The sequence below is a fragment of the Cylas formicarius genome, unplaced genomic scaffold (genome assembly GCF_029955315.1).
Source record: "Cylas formicarius isolate icCylForm1 unplaced genomic scaffold, icCylForm1.1 PGA_scaffold_1__22_contigs__length_36826433, whole genome shotgun sequence".
NCBI lineage: Eukaryota > Metazoa > Arthropoda > Insecta > Coleoptera > Brentidae > Cylas > Cylas formicarius.
In genome coordinates, this window is record NW_026844264.1 from 18,932,978 (window position 1) to 18,954,767 (window position 21,790).

At 32.6% G+C, this 21,790-nt stretch overlaps 2 protein-coding genes across 9 annotated transcripts in view; both read left to right on the forward strand.

Moving 5' to 3' along the window:
* Positions 1-13,168, forward strand: part of LOC132697375 (gastrula zinc finger protein XlCGF53.1) — a 343,567-nt gene extending 330,399 nt beyond the window's left edge. For all 5 annotated transcript variants that reach the window (XM_060662825.1, XM_060662826.1, XM_060662828.1 and 2 more), the window contains one exon: positions 9,149-13,168. In XM_060662825.1, coding sequence (XP_060518808.1) covers positions 9,214-10,848 — 1,635 coding nt within the window. In that variant the 5' untranslated portion in view covers positions 9,149-9,213 and the 3' untranslated portion in view covers positions 10,849-13,168. The remainder of the gene's footprint in view (positions 1-9,148) is intronic.
* A 1,244-nt stretch (positions 13,169-14,412) lies between these two features.
* Positions 14,413-21,552, forward strand: LOC132697246 (integrator complex subunit 4). Of its 4 annotated transcripts, none has more exons than XM_060662583.1 (13): positions 14,413-14,918; positions 15,539-15,857; positions 15,913-16,365; positions 16,420-16,715; positions 16,770-16,968; positions 17,264-17,432; positions 17,486-17,680; positions 17,736-18,005; positions 18,064-18,307; positions 19,374-19,702; positions 20,771-20,994; positions 21,051-21,276; positions 21,332-21,552. In XM_060662583.1, exons 2-13 carry the CDS (start codon positions 15,801-15,803, stop codon positions 21,550-21,552), a joined length of 2,883 nt encoding a protein of 960 aa, XP_060518566.1. In that variant the 5' UTR covers positions 14,413-14,918; positions 15,539-15,800. The 4 variants fall into 4 exon arrangements, with proteins under 4 accessions (XP_060518566.1, XP_060518568.1, XP_060518567.1 ...); XM_060662585.1 differs by having other exon boundaries at positions 14,413-14,736; XM_060662584.1 differs by having other exon boundaries at positions 14,413-14,726.
* Positions 21,553-21,790: the final 238 nt, after the last annotated feature.

Genomic DNA, 21,790 nt, shown 5'->3' on the forward strand with positions numbered 1-21,790 from the left:
CCATTAGAAATAATATTACCGGCAAGTATCTTTCTGCTTTGGACGGTTTGATTATGATTAATAACTTATCTAATAACTTACTGTGTATTATTCAACTATAAGGAACTTCATCAAAATCAACCCGAACAAATATAAATAAAATATTAATAGATAATTTCCTTATTTAATTTTTGCTATAGTGCCTGTTAGATATTCTTCTGATTATCAATTAAAAACTGTTTAAGTTACAAACACAGCAAATCGCTAACTTAAAAAAATTCGAGCTCTAATAATAACGCATTTTTAAGAAAAAGCAACCATTAATTATGCTATAGACTATGTATATGACAGCTAAAAATTATATAAAAAAATGCTGAGAACTGAAATAATTGAATAGTATCCGAGGTAATCAACCTGAAGTAAGCTGCACAAGGCAATATGCAAATACATAATAAAAAAAAGAAAATTTGTGATTTACAGTTTTAAATATTGATCATTTGTGGCAATTTTTGTTTACATAAGCACGAGTTCAATAATAATTGGATGGCGCAAGAGATTTATTATATTTCCTTTTATTACAATAGACCGGAACGATAATGCAATATTTTTACCCAATAAATTATAAAACAGTGTGCGAGTCAACCGACCTTGATCATGATATTATAAATTCCACCAAAGCACGACTAATTAGAAAATGGTTTTATTCAAGGTAACTAATCCTACGGATAATAAATGCAATGTCAATAACAAACGCAAGTTAACAAAAACTTTACACGGTATAATCAAAATTTTTCAAAGAACTTATTACAATTTAAATACCGTTTCAATTAGTATGAACGCAACGCATATTTCCTAGTAAAAAAGAAAAATTACAAAAACGGACATAATTGCGTCGGAAACATAATGTTTACTGGATCACGACGCATTTTGAAATTTTAATTGTTACAGTAAAATACGCAAATCGTATGTTTCAAAAGTAAAAATTGTTTACTTATACACACACCTAAATCTACTTAATGCTACATGTAATTTGCTTTCAAGTACAAAATCGTGAGAAACTCCTTGAATCGAAACTGAACAAATAGATACTACAACAATTGATTTGAAGTGCGGTTTGCAAGTTTCAAAACGGCCATGACTCCTCATCAATATCACTGTGAAAATGATCTCTCAAAATTGTCAATTGGAATTTCCATGCTTTTTTACCTGACCTACTGACCCTTTAGCTAGGTCAGCTTACCATTAATAATTGACATGTCGTTTAACCAACCACCAGAAAATAGAAAACAAAATAGATATAGATATTTCAAACGTTTTATATAGTAAAATATAGTCATTGACTTGTTTTGCTTCATTTACTGTATGTTGTTAACCCTTAAATGCCTGATTTTTAAGATGGCGTGCATGGCAGATATAAACTAGGAAAAAATAGGAAAATATTTTATTTTTTTATATAGAGAAAAATAGCAATATTGTCTTATGTCTCCTGTGCTTTTAATGATCTGTGAAACTGCGTAGAACAGTTATTTTTTTATTGGTAAAATGCTATTTCGTATTTTTCGCTTGTAACTTCTAATTTAACTTTCTTCAATAGCAGGGCAATATCCAATTTCACCTTCCCGACTAACCTCCTCGTTAAGTAAACCCGTTTTCTTCGTTTTTTTTTCTGTGTACATTTCTACATGCTACCTTGATACAGTTCCTTTACAAGAAGTTGCGGAAACGGAAACATTTGTGAACTTTACGCCCATTCAAGTCTCCTGTAGTTGAATACATTATGAATAACCCGGTTATCCGAATTTTATTTATTGATAGTATTATTAAAATTATATTAATATTTGTTATAAATTCAAACAAACATTAATGTTTGTGGTTTAAAAGGTCAATAAACTATATTTAAGGCTATGTTTGTTGTGTTTTTTATCCATGTTTATCATAACTTAATTACAACAGCAGATAAATATCCTCAAATTAATGACAACGCTAACAATATGATTATCTGATATGGTCAGTGAAAATAGGTTGTATTAACTAAAATAACTAACCAAAATAACGAAATTAACTTGTTAATTAAAATTACATTCCCCGCGGTTATAGTGTTATTTACTTAACACTCCCTCAATTTATATTTTCCACCAGTTAAAAGCTTTTAAAAATTTGTAACGCAAGATATATAGTTACTTGTTAGGAGCAATAACTCGGAAGGACTTACAAGTAATTAAATTTAGGTAACTAAAGGACAAGTAATGTAGATTCCGCCTCCGTTTTTTCCGGTGTTATTGCATCGGAAAACTGCAACATGTGATCGAAGATCGCGAGAGAGATTGAATAGTATTTTTAACTTTGAGAGAATAATAAACAACCACAACTACACCACAATTAGTATCATTAAGTTAGTATCACTACAAGATCATCTATTAATAGGTAGTTGCGGTTAAACTTAGCATTGGATGGCTTTATTGAAATTTATTTCATTGTGCAGCGCCCGAATCAGTCCCCAAGTTAGACTACAGGTTTAATAATACCACGTACAATAGTGATATATCATGGATTCCTTCTATCGCGGTGAATAAAAATTAAATATGCATCTTTTTTTACTGACTTAATTACTAATTAAATCTTTCACAGGTACATGTTCTACTAAGTTGCAATGTGTGGATATAAAAAATTAATCGAATCTAACGTTACTTACATTTCGTGTGCCGGAACACAATCGCCTCTACAATTTCAAAAGCCAATATTTTTTCCTTACTTATCAACGCAATGTACCACGAAAAAAATGGGAAACAATAGCGGCAATTCTCACCCGAATTCAAGATGGTTATCGCAAAAGTAATTTGGAAGGATCTTCTTAAAATTTCACAGTTAATTTATCATTGTGCTAAAGCTGAATCGAAAAAAAAAAGAAAGTGTAATGAAATTGACCCTAGCTAGATAGAACATTTAATTACCTCCAGCATAGACAGCCGCTCCTCATCATAAAAACAGAACCAATCAGCGCGTTATAATATTTAAAATAGTGCGATCCAACTACAACGTTGAAAACAGGACCTTCTTATGTATCAAAGATATGTGTGAGTTATTTGAAGAGTAGACGATATATTTTTATGGGCTTTTGTAGGTTAGAATTTTCGTTTCCTTTCCCTCTAAGTAATTTGAGGTTTGTGAAGCTAAATTTTGATAGTTCGGTGATTGAATTCCTGGTAGAGGGGGTTCAAATGATACACACTACAATGTATTTAATATTGACCATATTAATCAAGCCTGTAAGAATATATTAATTACGATTTACATAAAATGTTGCTTTACTCAAATAATCAAAAATTTAACTCTTGTTAGTGTCTAATATTGGCTTTAACTAAAGAAAAATAAGCTTGACCACTTAAGTGAAAATTTAAATGTATTTGTAAATGAGGTTGAAAAACGTGCATTTTGAGATAACTAGATTTATTGAAATGTAATGTAATGTTTTATGTAAACAGTAAGTTTGATTTACAAAAAAAAAAATAAACTGACAAACCCAGCTCATAAATTATATTTCAGTTCTACAATGTGAACTGTTCCGAATCCTTCAGTATGGCCAGAGGTAGTCACTTTTTGGTTTTATTTTTGCAACGAAATAGTGCCACAGTTACACTAACAGCAGCACTATCTAAATATAACTGGCTCGATTTATTTATTAATTTTCTTTAAATAATTTAACTGAAACTCCAAGTAAACACAAGTAAAAACATCGGAAGTTAAACAACATTTACAAACGAAAATGCAAGGTGCAATTTTAATGTCTAATCAATACTCAGATGTTTTTAAAACAGGGTCCGAGGCTGACTCGATTCGACTTGTTGCTAAGTTGCAATATGAACAAGCCCAAGGTGGGCGTTTTACGTCAATTAAGTTTCCCTCCATATTTAGGTGAAGCCTAAAAAATTCTGATTACGTCTTAAGAATACACAGCGGCGTCTATTACCCACGATCCATATAAATCAACAATATCAGTCACGCACATAGAGGGCTAAAAAGAAGTCACTGTTAGAAATTCTTCTTGCCACTAATATTCTTAAATTTACCTTTCACACACAAGTGTGTTTTAGGTACTTTAGTCACGGGTTTAGGGGCATTAAATTTTGGTGTTTTGTCTTTAGTGAATTTATTTGTGAATATATATATATATATATATATATATATATATATATATATATATATATATATATGATGACACTATATTCCGGGATATCATCCGTTCGCTCGTTGAACTCCGACTGGAATCCTGCATCCGACTGGAATCCTGCAAATCTTGCATCCGACTGGAATCCTGCAGACGTTTCGCCAAAATCTCACTTGGCATCTTCAATGCTCGCGCTCCGAAAACACTTCGAACACACACAGTGTTCGAAGTGTTTTCGGAGCGCGAGCATTGAAGATGCCAAGTGAGATTTTGGCGAAACGTCTGCAGGATTCCAGTCGGATGCAAGATTTGCAGGATTCCAGTCGGATGCAGGATTCCAGTCGGAGTTCAACGAGCGAACGGATGATATCCCGGAATATAGTGTCATCATCATTTTTCCATCCGTGAATCAATACGTGAGAATATATATATATATATATATATATATATATATATATATATATATATATATATATATATATATATAGAGAGAGAGAGAGAGAGAGAGAGAGAGAGATTTTTTTGAAATATTAAATAAAAATTGGATAATTGTAAACTGGGTCAAAAATGTTATCATTTACTACACTTGATGCAGGCAATCCAACGACAAAATGTAAATATATAACCAAGCAAATACCCGGCAATTTCTATGGCAGATAGAGTATTTTCGGGAAGAGGTGTAAATACTTTTACTCTTTCCAAAGGCGATTTAAGAGGCCTTCATGCTGTCATGTTGCCCAAAAAATATGGTAACATGCGTATTGCGAGACAAAAAATATTGCAAGAAAGATAAACAAAATAATATCTCCCAATATTATGTTTGCTTCGATTCACTGTACAAATTTAACTTGTCGTAGTGTTTGTCCTACCGAAGAAGTCAAAAGCATCTGCCGTCACTGATGCCTATTTAAATATTTAAAGCAAATACATTGTTGACACAGAAAAGAATGTCGATTACACGGCGCAACAAAAATGTCCGACTGATATTTGTGAAGAGTCGTGCTGTTCGCAATACTTACGAGCCACACACCTAATTAAAGCGAATTAGATAGACGATTTACGGATAAATAGATGTAACCCGATCGAGATTCTTATCATGTATGGCGATAAGTATCGAGCAATTAAAATTGAAATAAATGCAACTGCGCCGATTAGACAAATTAACTTATATGGAAGCGGCGTGTTTTGACTTATTCGTAAAAATTGATAATTTAATGGTTTCATAACAGAAAATCTAACGTGGAATGTTTAAATTTCAATTATTCCATGAACAACAATAATAGGCATGTTCTAAGCGATGGAATATTGGAGATATTATACGGGATGTTTAAAAAAAAAACAAGTCATAATTGAAAGAGGGTGATTGTTGACGATATTCTAAGAAAAAAAAGTGTGTATAGATATGGAATCTGAAGTGTTGCGTTGTTTAAACAATACAGGGTGTTTGTTTTGTTATTGCCTTCATTTTTCCTAAAGAATTCTACCAATTCTGTCGCTTGCTTTGCCCTATATTTTTATGTTACATGTTGATTAGTTTTTCATATCTATTTTTTAAAAACCCCGAATTTCTCATAGATATAAAACTTTGCTATAAGACAAACAAATTTTAAATCGATATATTAAAAACTACCAGAACACTAGAAAATTAATAATATTACAAGGAAGCGTTTCTGGATCAACTTAAATCTTATCTAAAATGGCCTCAAGAATAACTCAACAACCCCCTTTAAATACCGACATGTTTTCCTTAACACGATTACGGTTATTGTGCCCCCTCTTACTTGACTAGTTTATAAACTGCAAAAGTCAGTGGCAAAGATGAATCCCCAACATTTTCTTTTCTATTTTTTAAAAACAACAACAAATTTCACATGATACCACAGTAAACAAATACTATATTGAATTTTAAAAGGGTTTCAACCCTGTAAGTACGCGACATAATTACATACTGGGTGGAATTCGTATCGTTCAGGCGTAAGTAATTGAAACACAAAATCTGTTAGTTAAAAAATGAGGCCGCCGTATCCGATAGAGAAAAAAATAATTCGTAATTACTGATTTATCAAGATCAGAGTTACGCAAGCTAATTATTATCTCCAGATCATGATTAATAGTGATTTCACTTTTCCTTTGTATAGTACAAGTTGTGCGTGGTCCGCTATGTTAAGTTGTGAGATGTAAAGTACGGAGAACATAACAGAACATACTCTCTGACATGCACCAGAATCAGTGCCGTAGTCGTTAGATCCTTATTTTACAATCCAGATGGTTAGCATTAATCTTGATATTTGTGATACTCCAAGCTTGTAATAAACTAGATCTTGTAGACTAACAATATTTAAAGTTCTCTCTATAGCTCTAAGACCGTACATTATATAAAACACTAATTTTGTACATATTATGTAGGGAGATTTTACATCGCAATTAATCAAGACGTTATACAATTTTCTGTACTTCCGTTTGCCAAATCTTATATGCAAAACGTCTAATGTTAAATTGTTAACAAAACAACATCGAAAAAAAATTTAAATGCGTGAAAGGTGACCGCCAGACTAACGAACGTAAAAATACTATCCAGTCGCTCCTTAAAACTTTCCCTCTATTATGAGATGTAGAATCGCACACTTTTCTAGATGTCGCATATTATTTTTTAGTCTTAACCAATTCTTTTCTTTTATATATTCTACGGATCTCTGTATATGAGCAAATGTCAGATGCTCCTAAATCTTTCAGTGCAGCCTCAGTCAAAGACTCAACGCCTCTACGCGATGCAGAAGTATAGGAAAGTCGAAACCCCTAAGCAATCTAGTGCGTAGTTTGAGATTGAGATAACGACATAACACTGATAATAATTGGCTTCAAGAATTTTTGGTCTTGACCTTTCATTTCCAGTTTTCTTAAAAGTTTACTCACAAAAATTCGTGTTCGAAATTATACTTTGTTATTATTTGCTTATTTAATTTTTTACTTCCAATCTGCTAACACTATTTTATTGGTTTTTATTTTTGTACGAAGAGCACAAAACTATTGAGAAAAAGAATTGAAATGAAAATTGCCATCCATAGTCAGGTTATCAAATTAGCCGCCGCCACTGGCTAACATCCATTAAGCGATCAGTTCTAACAGGAATGTATGTCACTTTTTTGACCGGCCGATGTTATTTTACAGAAATAACATTATTAACTTTCAATTTAGAAGAGAGTTTTCTGTTTTAGTTAAGTGCCTCGAATCGATTTACTCCATCATCATGTATCGCTCGCCCGTTGTTTGATTTAAGAAGATGAATTAGTTTTTTTTTAGTTGATATGACCCAGAAAACAATTTAATTGGACAAGGAATGTTAATTTAATTTTTTAAAAATACGCGCTTGAATATATAGAACGGCATTTTAATACATTTTTCGCAATGCGTTTGATCCGAATTTTAGATGAACCATTTACATATTAATTGTACGGGGTTTTGAAAGTTCCATTTGAATTAATTTCTTTCTAGTCACTAACAAATAATATTTCTTAAATTGTAAATCTTGGGATGCTGCAGTTTTATATTTTTTTGGAATAAAAAAAATAATAATATCAAATATAAGAAATATGTATTAAATATGTTTCAAAATCTTAATCGAGATGTTAATAAACAATGTATTCTTGCAACTTTTTGGGGGTTAAAACCTGTTGCCGAAAATGTGCATTTTTTTAAAAAATTTATGTTATGGAAAACTTTGTTGATATGGAAACATTTGCCAAGCAATATTTTATGCAGAGTTTAATGGTTTCAATTTATATTTTTAACACTATTATTTTACTGGTTATCAATAATCTATTCTTTTATGATAGGGCAAATGATTCTTATTTAATAGTCTAGTATATTTATTTGATATAGATAGTAATTTTTGAAGACATAAAATTTATTCGAAAGTTTTTTTTTCTTTTAAAATTATCAACTCCATGTTTGACGAATAACGGAATAAGAACCTAACAAATTAATAAGCGACCATATAATAAATTAGCAGAAAACTTATATATATATATATTACTTACATTATCAATACATTTTCATTTTCATTTCAATACATTTTTAGGGTATCATCATTTATATTTTTATATTTTTTGTTCGAAAACAACAATGAAAACAACTCAAAAAAAAAAAAAAACTTTTATCGGCTCATTCAAACGAATAACAAAAACTGCAAAATATTCATTAGGCACGGCACTGAACTTCACAATCTAAATCTAGCTGAAGCAAAATTATCATTACAAATGACGTTGCCAAATTAAAAAAAAAACGAAAAAAAAAACGTTTAACATATCGTAAAAATCGTCAATTGGATCAATATTATCACGAGACCAGCTTCTCTAAATAAGTAGGCATTGAAAATGATTGACGGCGCTTATCAAATAATAGATAACTAGTGACGATTCAATCAATTAAAATAAAAATAGCACCAGGTAGGGAAAACAGACAATACGCAACATATAACATATATTGTAGACAATGTTTTTTTCATTTAATTTTATAATATACGGAGAGGTCCAGAGTACTGCAAACGTATAGACTGGAATAAGTCCAGACCAGCTCACAGACACTAGATCTACTAACCTGTTACAAAGAAAACAACAGGGACAAACAAAACAAAGGAAAATCCCTAAAATAAAATTCATTGTCAAAAAGTCTTTCTTGTGTTGCTAGAAAATAATTTCCAATTTTGTTAGCATAATAGGCATACGTAGTAGTTTGAAAAGCTGCTTCGGTTTTCGGATCCTAATTTCGTTCTTGTGAACTATGAACTAATTAATTTAAGAACGATACATATTTTTGTTTTGTTTGGTAAGGTCGAGTGTTCAGTGTGACTGCTTGAACACTGGTAAATAGAATTTCCGCTTTAGGATCACTGTATTCTGAATCTTACATTATATTTGATATCACGTCTTACGGAAAAGTAAGATCATAACTATATTTTTCTTCATTCATTAGAACAATGAACTAATACATGCCTTTTTCTTTCAGATTAATGCAACAAAGAAATTGGGATGGAATAGAACCGTACGATCCAAAAGCAATAAATCAAATTTATGGAGCTTAAAGAACCTGTGATAATGGATGTAACAGAATCATTTGCTAGCAACGAGCAAGACATTTCCAAAACGGATTTCTTCGATTTCGTCGTAACTCCCGACTCCGACGACGTCCAATCGATACAACAGTACTCGAAGCAAATGCGAAACGTCAACGCGTTCCTAGGAAACGGCACCTCGGAGGAGAACAAAGAGACCAATAACAACAGCATGTTGATCTCTGAAATACCCACCACTACCTCAGACAATACCATCACGAACTTCGACGCCAACCTTTGGAGCGAAAAGGACACCGTTCGATTGGAAACTGCCATTTTAGAAGACTTGAACAAATACTGTTGGTCCAACGATGAAATAAACGGTGTGGTGCAGATTAAACAGCAAAGCAGTAGCAATAACAACAATAACAACACTGATGGTCAAATATATACGCTCACGGTGCTGAACGGTTTGGACCAAAGCGCCACGTGGTATCGGCAGCCTCTTTCTATTAAGGAAGAAGAGGTATCGATATCGAGTCCGAGTTCAATGGAACATTTGCAAGGAGGTCTAGACATAGATTCGATACTGAATATAATTCCGGGACAGATTAGCAACTTTAGCGGAAACTATAGTGATGCAACGATGAGTCCGAATACTGACGGCCTGATAAAATCGGAAACTTACACCTACGAGGACAGTGGATTTGCCGACAACAAAGAAGAACTGGCGAATTCGCTCATCATCGATACACCGCTTTTAGAAGCGCACGATAGTTTCAACAACAACAATAACGACTGGAAGCTGACTAATAATAACACTCAAAACGGTTCCGCCGATTCTCTACTACGCAGCGCTTTACAGGGTAAAGCGTTCGTGCGTTACAATGGCGGCGCCAAAACCAACAAAGTCGTCGAAACGAATGTCGAGTTGCGCAGAGTTTTGTCATCGCCTACCAAAACTGAAGCCGTGTACATTAACAAGGATGAACCGGAGCACATACCTACGATTGTGGCGGGTATCGATGCCAATGGGAAAGTCGTGTTCGAGGAACAAATCAGCGGTAGAACGATAGAGTCGACACCAGAAAACCCGTCGAGCACGCATAACATGGACGACATTATTCTGAGTCAGCTGGATCATCCGTTCCCAGAAGACTTCGAAAAATTAAAACGGATAGCCAACGAAGTAGCGGAATCCGTAAATCAATATTGTTTAGACACCAGCTCGACGGAGAGTACGGTCCAGGCCAGCATAAATACAGAACAGATCGGTATTCTGTACAATATAGCATCGCCGATCCAAATAACAACGCCGGTCGTGACTAGTACGAAGCCTACCAAAAAGTACAAAAGATCGAACAGCGGAAACAAGTCCCAAACTACGATCCAAAACGCCACTTCAACCAGCAACGGAGTGAGGAAGGAGAGATCACTGCACTACTGTAGCATATGTTCGAAAGGGTTTAAAGACAAGTACTCAGTGAATGTACACATACGAACGCACACGGGAGAAAAACCATTTGCGTGCAGCTTATGTGGGAAAACATTTAGGCAGAAAGCGCATTTAGCTAAGCATTATCAGACGCATATCGCGCAAAAGAACGCTGCTGCAGCTGGTAATGTTTCCACATCAAAGACAAAATCGAGGTAGCTCGTTTTCGGGCTGTTGGTGGAATGTTAGGGACCATGTTTTGGGTTTATTTTGGCGCGTGGTCAAAATTTTTTTCAAAAATGAAGTGTACCTATCTGTATAGGTATTAGAGGTTTGTTTTGTCCTATGGACAAGGATAATAATACACGAAATTTAGGAACGTTTTAGCAGTATTTAGTGCTAGACAAGAACAAAAGGTAATTTTTTACGGTCAGGCATTTTGTGAACCATGTAGAAATACGTCTTCTGCTCAAAATTACAAACAGAAATGTGTTTTAAAGGAAGAAGAGGAATCTGTGATAATTAGTAAACGTGTAGCAAATGATTAACGTACATCAAAAATTGCAGTCTTTATTCGAAGAATACATTACTAACCAAAATCAGAAATTCACAATCAACACGATTGCACTTTGCCTTAAATTCGAATTTCTAAAGGAAACTTAATGGGTATTTGTTTATATCGTTTAACTTTAAGTTAGAAAGAAATGAACAGAACAAAGTTGTCATAGACCATTAACAAGGTTCATTTTGCGGTACACTAATGTATGTTAATAAATGTGAGACCAATACGTCTTATGTCAACCGCTTTATCAAGCATTTCTATGTATGTGTTTTTTAAATAGTACGAATTTTAGAAAACACTTTTCCCAATGACGATATAAATGGTAAAATTTCGCTATGTCAGATAGTTTTCATCCTTATGCAAACCTAAATTTGTAGTCTTTAACTTCTAATTAGCACAATGGTACTCAATGACAAAAAAAGTTAATTTCATAATGTTTACTTCGAAACGAGGGCTGTTTTTTAACACTATTTGTATCTGCGAATGAGAAAATATTGCCGTAGAAATTCTGTAAACATTTATTTCACTAAAAAGACATCTAATTATAACTTTGAACTTGCAATTGGGAAATGTGGTTCTTTTGTGAAAATAATATGTGGGACGCTCTCGAATGCTGCAGATTTAGCTACATTTAAACGGTTGTGAATTTCTTATAACGTGATATTCTCTATATGACAAAAACACCTAACATTCCAGCAAATCTTATTAGAAAAATTGATATACATAGTTCGAGCAATAAGAGATAAACAATACTCAAATGTAATCAAAACGATGTTTTGTTCCTACTCAAATGTTTTCTCTTATTTCGTAGTTTTTTTTTTGTATAATAATGTGCTGTGATTTTTGAATATGAAATTATGATAAAAGGATAAGTAAGTTGAAAATCTGCCTAAATTTTTTTCTTGCCATTTCTGTATTATTATTTACATCGTAATATTAGTAAGTTTATTTATTTTTTTGTAGCGATTTAAAAGGTTTTTCGTAGTTTTGTTATGCAAACAGGGTGGACTAACAGTAATGTTAATGTATTTTAAGTTTATTTCCTAATATTAAAAGTATTATTCTACCCTGGATTTATGAATAAGTTTTTTGTATAGGAAGCAGAGAAGAGACAACGAATTCGGATGATATTACAATTAATGTATTTAGTACCGTACCGTCTTTTACATTAAATTTAAGTACCTAATCTTTAACTCTTATTTATAATTAAATGGATATTTTAATTTCTTCTTAAATTAGTGTAGTTTCAGTTTACCATAATATTATAGGCATTAAATGACCTTTTTACCTTCGAATACTCACTACATGTAAATTTATATTTATATTTATAAAACTGTGTATTATGCTATATATATAAAACCTTGTTGTTGAGTTGCGAGCTTGTTGAAATTTTGTATTTTTGTACTTTTATACCGCATGCCGATTTGTTGTTTATTTTTATAAATATTTATAAGGACCTAGCTCTTCACAAGTTGTTGTTTCCCCGATACATTTAAAATACTACTTTTTACTAATACCACTAGATTAAAAGCAGCATTTGTTTACTTCTGTAACGGATTATAGTAATGACAAATTGCCATGGTATAGGGATTTTTTATTTTATCTCTGGATCTCATTCAAATATTTGATTCGTCTCGCATGTGACTGCGGTAACTGCCAAGTTTTCTAAATGTGTTCTTCGATAGATGTGTGTTGCTATTGTTGCTATTACACGTATACATCTTATTACATCCTCTGAATAATACGTGTACGCAATTACAACAAACGACTTTACACCTTCCGTATTGTACTCCATATACCGCCATAGATTGTCAACTTTTTGCGTTATGTATAGTTTTATCAGATTTTATAATTTTCTTTATTATTGTATTATTGATTTTATCCGAATATCTTTATACTAGATTCATATAATATTTACATTTTATAACATTTTTTATTATACCTATTATGTTTTGTGACCAATAAAGTTTTTAAAAATATCGCACATTCGTTCACTAAAATTTGTAGCTGCAACTTGGAAATTAATTTTGTAATGTGAAAAGTGCAAACTCAAAAGGTGAATTCAATTCCTCAAAATTAAAATTAATATGTTGTTATATATGTACAATGTTTTCGTCGATAAGCGACAACTTACTTATTTGAAACAGAACATCGAACTTTTTAGTAATTTCACATATTGCTCTTACCGTTTCTAAGATGTTTTCAATTTTATGTCAATAATTATGTTTGCCGGTTGAAATATACAAGATTTTATTGAAATAGCATCATATAATTTATGAATGTATCTCAAAGTCGTATTAACCCTTGAAATATGAAACCAATCAACGGTCCAATTATTCGCCAATAGCTTCATCAATAGAAATTACAAAAGAAAGTGGCTCATCTGTGCAACCATTTTTTTCAACAGCGCAAAAGGTCCTTACTTCCTCACTAACTAATGAGAATTCACTTTTTTCAAAAAAGGATACATCTTCTATAAACTCTTTCAGTAAGTCACAGTTTCATTAGTTAATCATTCCGCACTCCAGTTCAACATGTAATCGTAATTTACCAGCTACGAAAACTTCCAGTTCATGATTTTATATTGCACTAATTACATTACATTGTCTGAAATTTCGATTGGAATCAGAATATTGGGTGTATTCAGATATAACACAACAGGCAACTATCATGTTATTATTTTTTAATTGTTAATAACCAATATTACAACGTCCATGTTCTTAACGTCGAGCACAGAATGTCTATCTATCCCTGGTTCGTGTCTTTTACAGACCTACGGCCACAAACCATAATTTAAACCATGGACTAAACTTAATGCTGTCAGATGGCGCTGTCTTGCTGCAGGTCACTGTTTTCCCTTAACCCGATGATTCGCCCTTTTGGAGATAGATGGCGCTAAATTATCGTTCCAAGAAATAAAATTAAACTATACTTCTCCACTAGCTACCTAACAATAGTTTTAAACAGAAGCTTAGGTCAGGTGTATTTCTTAATATACTAATTTTCTACTCCCGTCTGTAAAATACCTAATTACACACCGACCTAGCGTACGGCAATCGTCACTTTACACGTCAGTTTCGTTTCCCACGAATCTGAGCCACTTCGGACATTTCCGGGACGGATTTGGAAGCAATCGGATGTTTTCGGAGATATTTCCCACGCCTTGAATCTTGACGTTTGTCAATTCTGACGGTCATGCAAATAATTGTATTCGTGTGGTTTTGCGAAAATGTACCCAAAAACTAACGGTCGTAGAAATAGTATGCAATACGTTCGGTAAACTTTTTAACTCACTCGGTTATCAAATGCCGTTTACCGGACTTGTTGCATAATATACTATTATTCTTGTAATTTAGTATGTTCCCCACTCTTACTTAATAGTTCTTTTGTTATAGTGGTAGTTTACACAGTTTACACCATTACATTGTGTATGGTGTAATGTGTTAATAAGGGTAGAATGAAAAACTACTGACGTCGATGTTGGCGATGTTTGAGATGGATACATAACCCAAGGAAAATAACAACATACATAACCGTTAGTGTTGGTCAGTGGTATTATAAAATAGGTTCCGATCATCTGACAGTCAAATGTCCGCTTGCGATCACAGTCTTCTTGTTGGGCCGAATAAAGTTGGGACAAATAGCCTTTTTTTATCTGATTTGGACCAAACGAAATATCGTTTCGACATAAGGGTGGGGTCTGGATTCACTAGTTACGTTACATTATGTTAGTAAAATAACACTCTGTATTTAACGATTTCTCCGAATGAAAGCATTTGCTATATATTCGGGTTTGATTTATTCATCAAAGTAAATGAAATTTATTGATCTATGTTGATATTTTAAACATAAATAAATATAGGGTGATCAAAAAATAACATTAAAAATTTAAATGAAAAAATACCTAAAAATTCTTTTTTTCGAACGGTAACATTTAATTTATCGTGTTTACCATAAAAGAAAGTTAAAAACTGATTGCCTAGATGACAAAAAAACAAGGCAGAAAAAAAATCAAACTACAGAAATGGCACGTACTGTCATTTTACAATTTTTGATAAATCTCAATCATGGTATTACAGGATATCAAAAGTGAAATGACCAGCTGCTGTCAAGATATTATGAACGCGTTATTTATGCTTTCAATTGATTTTAAATCAATGTGGTCATAGAATGTAGCTTTTCATATTCTTTCGGATAATAATTCCATTTTTTTTAACAAATAATATTTTTTAAACTTTTAGTTTATTTGAAAAAATCTTGGTGTAAATGACGCTACCTTGCCCATTCGTTCCCATAAGTTATAGTTTATTTATAAATCATTGTCAATATTGTAATGGTTTTTTGTAGACAACCATTAACACAAAGTTAAAGATCGACTCATTAGAGAAGACGTATCCAGGGAACTTGGCCGAATCATCCCAGCGATGTTGATTTCTAGAAATAGAGAAGGAGAACAGGGCTCTAAACAATCACAAGAAGAAGAACACTTGACCAATACTCCACATTCTAAATGAATAAACGAACACCCTAGACGAAAATATTAGCTTGAATAAACTGCTGTATTATTAAACAGAAAAGTTGATGGTTGAAATAACAGCATATTTCCAAAATGGCAGCCGTTCTTAAAAAAAGAGCACTAGCCGAATACAGTCAGACTATCATCCAGGTATCTTTTTTCAAATATTATCTAAGGCCGTAACTTGTAGGTGCTAATTTTGTAGGACTCGTCAACCCCTGTACCGATCAAGAAACTAAAACTTGTTAAGAAACCATTGCAGGGTTTTGGAAATTCACTTTTATCTCTTATAAGCCATTTGGAAGAATGTAAAGAAAGTATTGATGCTTTAAAGCTATTACTCAGCGCTAGTGACGGCTATCAATTTGAAGTGACTGATATACCTGAAATTACTAAAAAACTAAGTGAATACTTTAAGAATGAACCGGAATCTGTAGTAAGGGTAAAGATATTGATGTTGTTATGTGACATTGGACATGAAAATCCTTCAGAAAGTGTAACCATTATTGATGAAATAATTTTATTGTTGAAAAATGATCACTCACATAAAGTAATTGCTCAAGGGATGACGGCAATATTAAAACTGGGTAAATTAGTATCAGATCAAGCAATAGTGTTTCATCAGAAACTGGTTGATATTGCCAAAAATTATTTAAAGGTACAGAATTGACATTTTAGTCTTTCGACACAGTTGACTTATTTTTGTTTGCAGGATGCAAATCATGCAGTGAAGTGCAGATGTTTAGAAATAATAGGAGTTCATACTCCTTTATGTTCATTGTCAGACTCTGAGGGTTTGTTGCATCTCATTAGTTCTTACTTCGATAATGATGATGCGCGGGTCAGAAGTCAAGCTTTTGGAACAGTAATATGTCTACATGATAGAGGTTTCAAAATTAATCCAATAATTTATGGTTTTGTGTCTGATGCTCTTAAAGATGATTATGAAATTGTCAGGCGCATGGCGATCAAGCTAATTTGGATTTTGGGCAATATTTATCCGGAAAAGTAAATAGCCAACCATGTAAAAGTAGCAGAGTAATTTTGTTTTTTATTTTTTAGTGAAATTTTGGTAGAAGGTAGCGATCATGAAATTAGACTAATTGATGATGCGTTTGGAAAAATTTGTAACGGTGTTACTGATTTATCAATACATGTCCGAATTTTAGCAGCCAAACTCCTTGGTTCAATGAAACTCGTCAGTGACAAGTTCTTGGTGCAAACCCTTGACAAAAAATTAATGTCTAATATGAGGAGGAAGGTGAGTTTTATGAATAGAGTATTTTATAACTAATTGTATGTGAACTAACCATTTGATCATTTATTTATCAAGTAACTACTAATAAATATTGTCAGTTATTACTATCAATAATGAAATAACAAAAACAATAGATTTTATAATATGTTAATTATTGCAGTCTGTGTAGTAAGTAAAGCATAAATATAGTCTAAGTCAGTCAACTCCCTTCCCTTAAGGGAAAATGTTGGAAAATGGAAATTTTTATTTGCTGTATTTTTGTGTAAAATCTTAAAATATTTTAAATAAAATGTTTCAGAGAACAGCACACGAATTAGCTTGGGAAAATGTAACAAGTGGTGAGTGGGCAAGCGGAAAAAAATGGGCGGATGATGCTCCTAAAGAAGTTCTAGATGCCGAGAGCATCAGTTTAATTACAAGTGGATCTTGTGGAGCTTTTGTGCATGGACTTGAAGATGAATTTTTAGGTTCTTATTTATTCTAGCTTATGTTACTTTGACTGCTTTATTTAGAATTTTAGAGGTGAGATCCGCAGCAGTAGAATCATTATGTCAGCTTTCAATTGTAAATCCCCAGTTTGCAAACCTCTCACTCGATTTTATGGTGGATATGTTTAATGATGAAATAGAAGATGTTAGGTTGAAGGCTATCGATAGCTTAAGAATGATTTCTGAGCATATTATTTTGAGAGATGATCAGCTCGAGACTATTTTGGGTAAAATTTTCAAATAATAATTTAATCCAAAGCTATTGAAACTATTTTCTTCTAGGGGCTTTGGAAGACTTTTCTCAGGATGTTCGGGAGGGTCTGCACAGAATGTTGGCAGCGTGTCGAATGTCAACTACAGCTGGTTTGAAAATGTGTGTCGAAAAATTATTAGATAACCTCAAAAAGTATCCCCAAGACAGAAAATCTACATACAAATGTTTACAATGCATTGGAGCCAAACATCCCGCCCTTGTGTTGCCACTTGTCCCACAGTTTTTAAACATCCATCCGTTTTTTGATATGGCAGAACCCGACGTTGAAAATCCACACTGTGAGTTTCTAATATTCTTTTCTTTGAGTGATTCAAATTGCGTGATATTTTTTTTTAGATATTTGTTTACTTATTTTGATTCTCAATGCCGCAAAACATTCTCTAACAATAATTCCATTGTTGGAGCCACACACACTAAGACATTACGCATATCTAAGGGATACAATGCCTCAATTTGTTCCACAGTTGAGTTTGCCAGACTCAAGTGGCACTGTTATTGCTAAGCAGCTGTCTGTGCCTGAAAGTCTTGCTTTTTTAAATAATATTATTAGCAATTTGGACATGGCTGAAAATATCTCCAGGTATGGCGTAAAAAATTGATTGCTAAATATGAGTGCAGTTGCAATTAGATATGTAAGAGCTTTCAAATTAGTGGTATTAATTAGCTGAATGCAAATAAAACCACTAGATAAAAAGTATCCAATATGCAGTGTGTGCAAAATGGCCATTGCAATTTTTGAAACTTCAGATATAGAAACGTTAAAAATGTTCAAAAAATGTTGTGGGCTTTAAAATATTTTGACCATAACGAATTTCAAAAACTTTTCATATGTTTCATCCTTTCATTGTTGTGAATTGAATAACATTCCTTTTAAATTGATATTTCACAAAATTGGGGTTATACTTAATGGCACTTTGAATTATAATTTGTTGAATAAATTCCTCATCTCTATACACTTGCAATTGAAGGCCTGTGCTTTTTGAAATTGCAATAATCATTGGGGTTAGTAAAGACTACAGGGAGTATATTTTTGTAGATATATCCAATAATCAATGATTTTATTAAGCAATTTATATAGTGAAACTTGATGCGTGTTTAATTTTGTGATGGCCAAAGTTTATTTTATTTGAATAAATGTAAAGTTGCAGAGTTTTGGTCAGTTTTTTAACCTAGTTTCGACGTTGTCAATGAATCTAAATTGCTAATCACTCAGTAGTCAAACCATTAAAATGAATATACGTAAAATATTTTTAAACAACTACAAACACATATATCCCTAGCACATCTATTTTCTATGTTTATTTGGATTTTGATATCAAAATCATGTTATTTTTATTTAAAACAAAACGCTGTAACAATGTAGACACTGTACCTGAGTAAGGAGCGACTGAATTACTAATGAAACGCCCTATATATATATATATATATATATATATATATATATATATATATATATATATATATATATATATATATATATATATATATATATATATATATATATATATATATATATATATATATATATATATATATATATATATATATATATATATATATATATATATATATATATATATATATATATATATATATATATATTGGGATATATTCGGCATTCCTTATGTATGACAAAATTCTTTCAGGGTTCATTCCTCATTACTCCAGAACGCTATGGAACATTTAAATCGTTTGAGCGACATGGACTCAAGCGTTTCCGGAACCGCGCAGTTTACCGCCCTATATATCGGCGCACAGCTACAAATATCCCAGATACTTGACCGGGGATTCTGGGTGAACCCCGCAACCCTGGCGACACAACAGCTTAATACCCTAAAAACAAACATACAGAATCTCTTGGAGTATTGTCTAAAATTGCAGTTCTTCTTTGTTGGGCTAAGTCATATGGAGCAGTGTGCTGTTAAACAGTTTAGACTCAGGGTATTGGCTTTGAATTTGGTGTTTATAGTTAAGGGTAAGTAACTATAGCTGTCTGAATTAAAAAAAATCTTTCTATTTCATCTGCAGATTTAGTTTCCTGGTCTGTTTCTTTGTATTTTATTATTGGGTATTTCTTCTTTAATTCTTTAGAAAAATGTTACAAAACAAAAAAAAGTAATTACATGCAAAGTCAAAAAGTACGCAGAACCTTTAACTGTTAACGCTAAAAAGGTCTACCTGAACCTCACTAAGCACCTGATGGAGGCACCTAATCAGTACTATATAATTTTTGATTATTTTGAATTTTTACATATTTTATACTGTTTATTCTATAATAGCTTGTTTTTTCCCTTTTTTAATAGGGCTTTTTCAATTTGATCAATATGTATGGCTCTTAGTGGATCCAAATTTATGGGGTTTATTCGAGTATGGATCTCATCTGAACTTAATTGTACTAGACAAAAAAAGCCAAGAGATTTAACTGCTTTATTTATAATATGCAAAAAGCATTGATCTGGATACTCAACGTGTCAATATTTTTGAAAAGAAATAATATACTCCCCGCTAGTGCAATAGGACTTCAATTATCTGAAATTTTCCCGGTAAGGCTGTCTTTTTCAGTGGCCAAGCATGGTACAAAATTGCACAGTTATATCAGTGCTTTTACCCCAAAAGATTGTGTCATATTTCAGTAGCGATTGAATATTTGCAAAGGGCGAATAACATGGAAATATCGGAAACAGTTAGATCAATGGGGTCTGTTGAATTCAAGAATAGTTACAATATGCCAAAAAGTTTTAAGAAATCCTAATAGTTTGGCATTATTGCTATATTATTTACAATATGGTTTCAAAAGCACCTAAAAAGATAGGGAAAAGTAATTAAAAATTATTCCTATAACAAATAATTTTAATTAATATTAAAAAAATTAAATATGGGTAGTTATTATTGCTTGTTATATGAAAGAAATTGCATACAATGTAGCTATTGCCGGTCTCTAAAATCCCTTCACTAAGCAACTGGAAGATTTCTAAAATTTTGATTTGTTAGCTTAGCTGTCTGAGTAATTGCGAACTAAGCGTAATTCGTATTTATTTTTTAGGGAGTAATGCCTCTGCTTTGGCTCCTTGCCACCATTTTTTAATCGCAGTGGAGGAGATGCAGAAAGATTTAAACCAGGCAAACTTGCAGCCTGATGCTTTCACATCAATGGTGTTCAAAGAACTGTCACAATTAGAGGAGCCAAAACCTGGTGCTGTAGCTAGGATTTTAACGCCAATTCTTCAGGAGTCCAAATTAGGGAAAATACCTAGACCCAACATTAATGTACCAAATAATAATTGGCTTATTGGAGCAGTTGCTATATTACTTGATTTTTCTAGATTCGAATGAGTTCTGTAACCATACTTGAACCAAGCGGACAAACAGATACTTCTTTAAAGTTTACTGCTGGGTTGATCATGTCAGTTCCTTTTGAAGCTGAGTTGAGGTACCTGATTGATCCCAATAGGATCAGATTAAAGATTAAATACCCTGATCAGCGGACACAAATTATTTTACCTAGACCCGCTCATTTAAAACCACTCTATTATGACACCAGCAATTCAGGTAACTTAATACAAAGTTAGAACCAGGGTCTTTCCTAATAACACTACATTTTTAGAATCTGGCATTGGTCATAATATTCGTCTACTAACATCTGTGCTAATTTCGCACCAGGTGTGGTCGGAAGCTTGTAACGTGGATATAAATGTAGCCATTTGCGTTCCAGAGGCTGATATAGGAAGAAGAAAGTCGAGTATCGACGCTAACCCTACGTTATTAGATCTTTGTAAACCTGTAAAAGTTAGCGTTGCACCGAAACCAATTAAGAAAGCTTTGTAAATAAATGCTATTATTTTATAATAAATTTGAAAAAATAGTTTTCTTTTGCTCAAAGTTGTTTCCCTGTTCGACGGGTACGGCAGTTCAGGTAAGCTTTTTTTTTTTAAATAGGCGAAAATATTATTTCACGTTTCCCTGATTTGCTCTACCTCTCTCTAATACAATATACAATACCAAAAAAATAGTATAAAACATAAGAAAAATCACAATGTGTGGAATAGCATGACTCCACATTAAA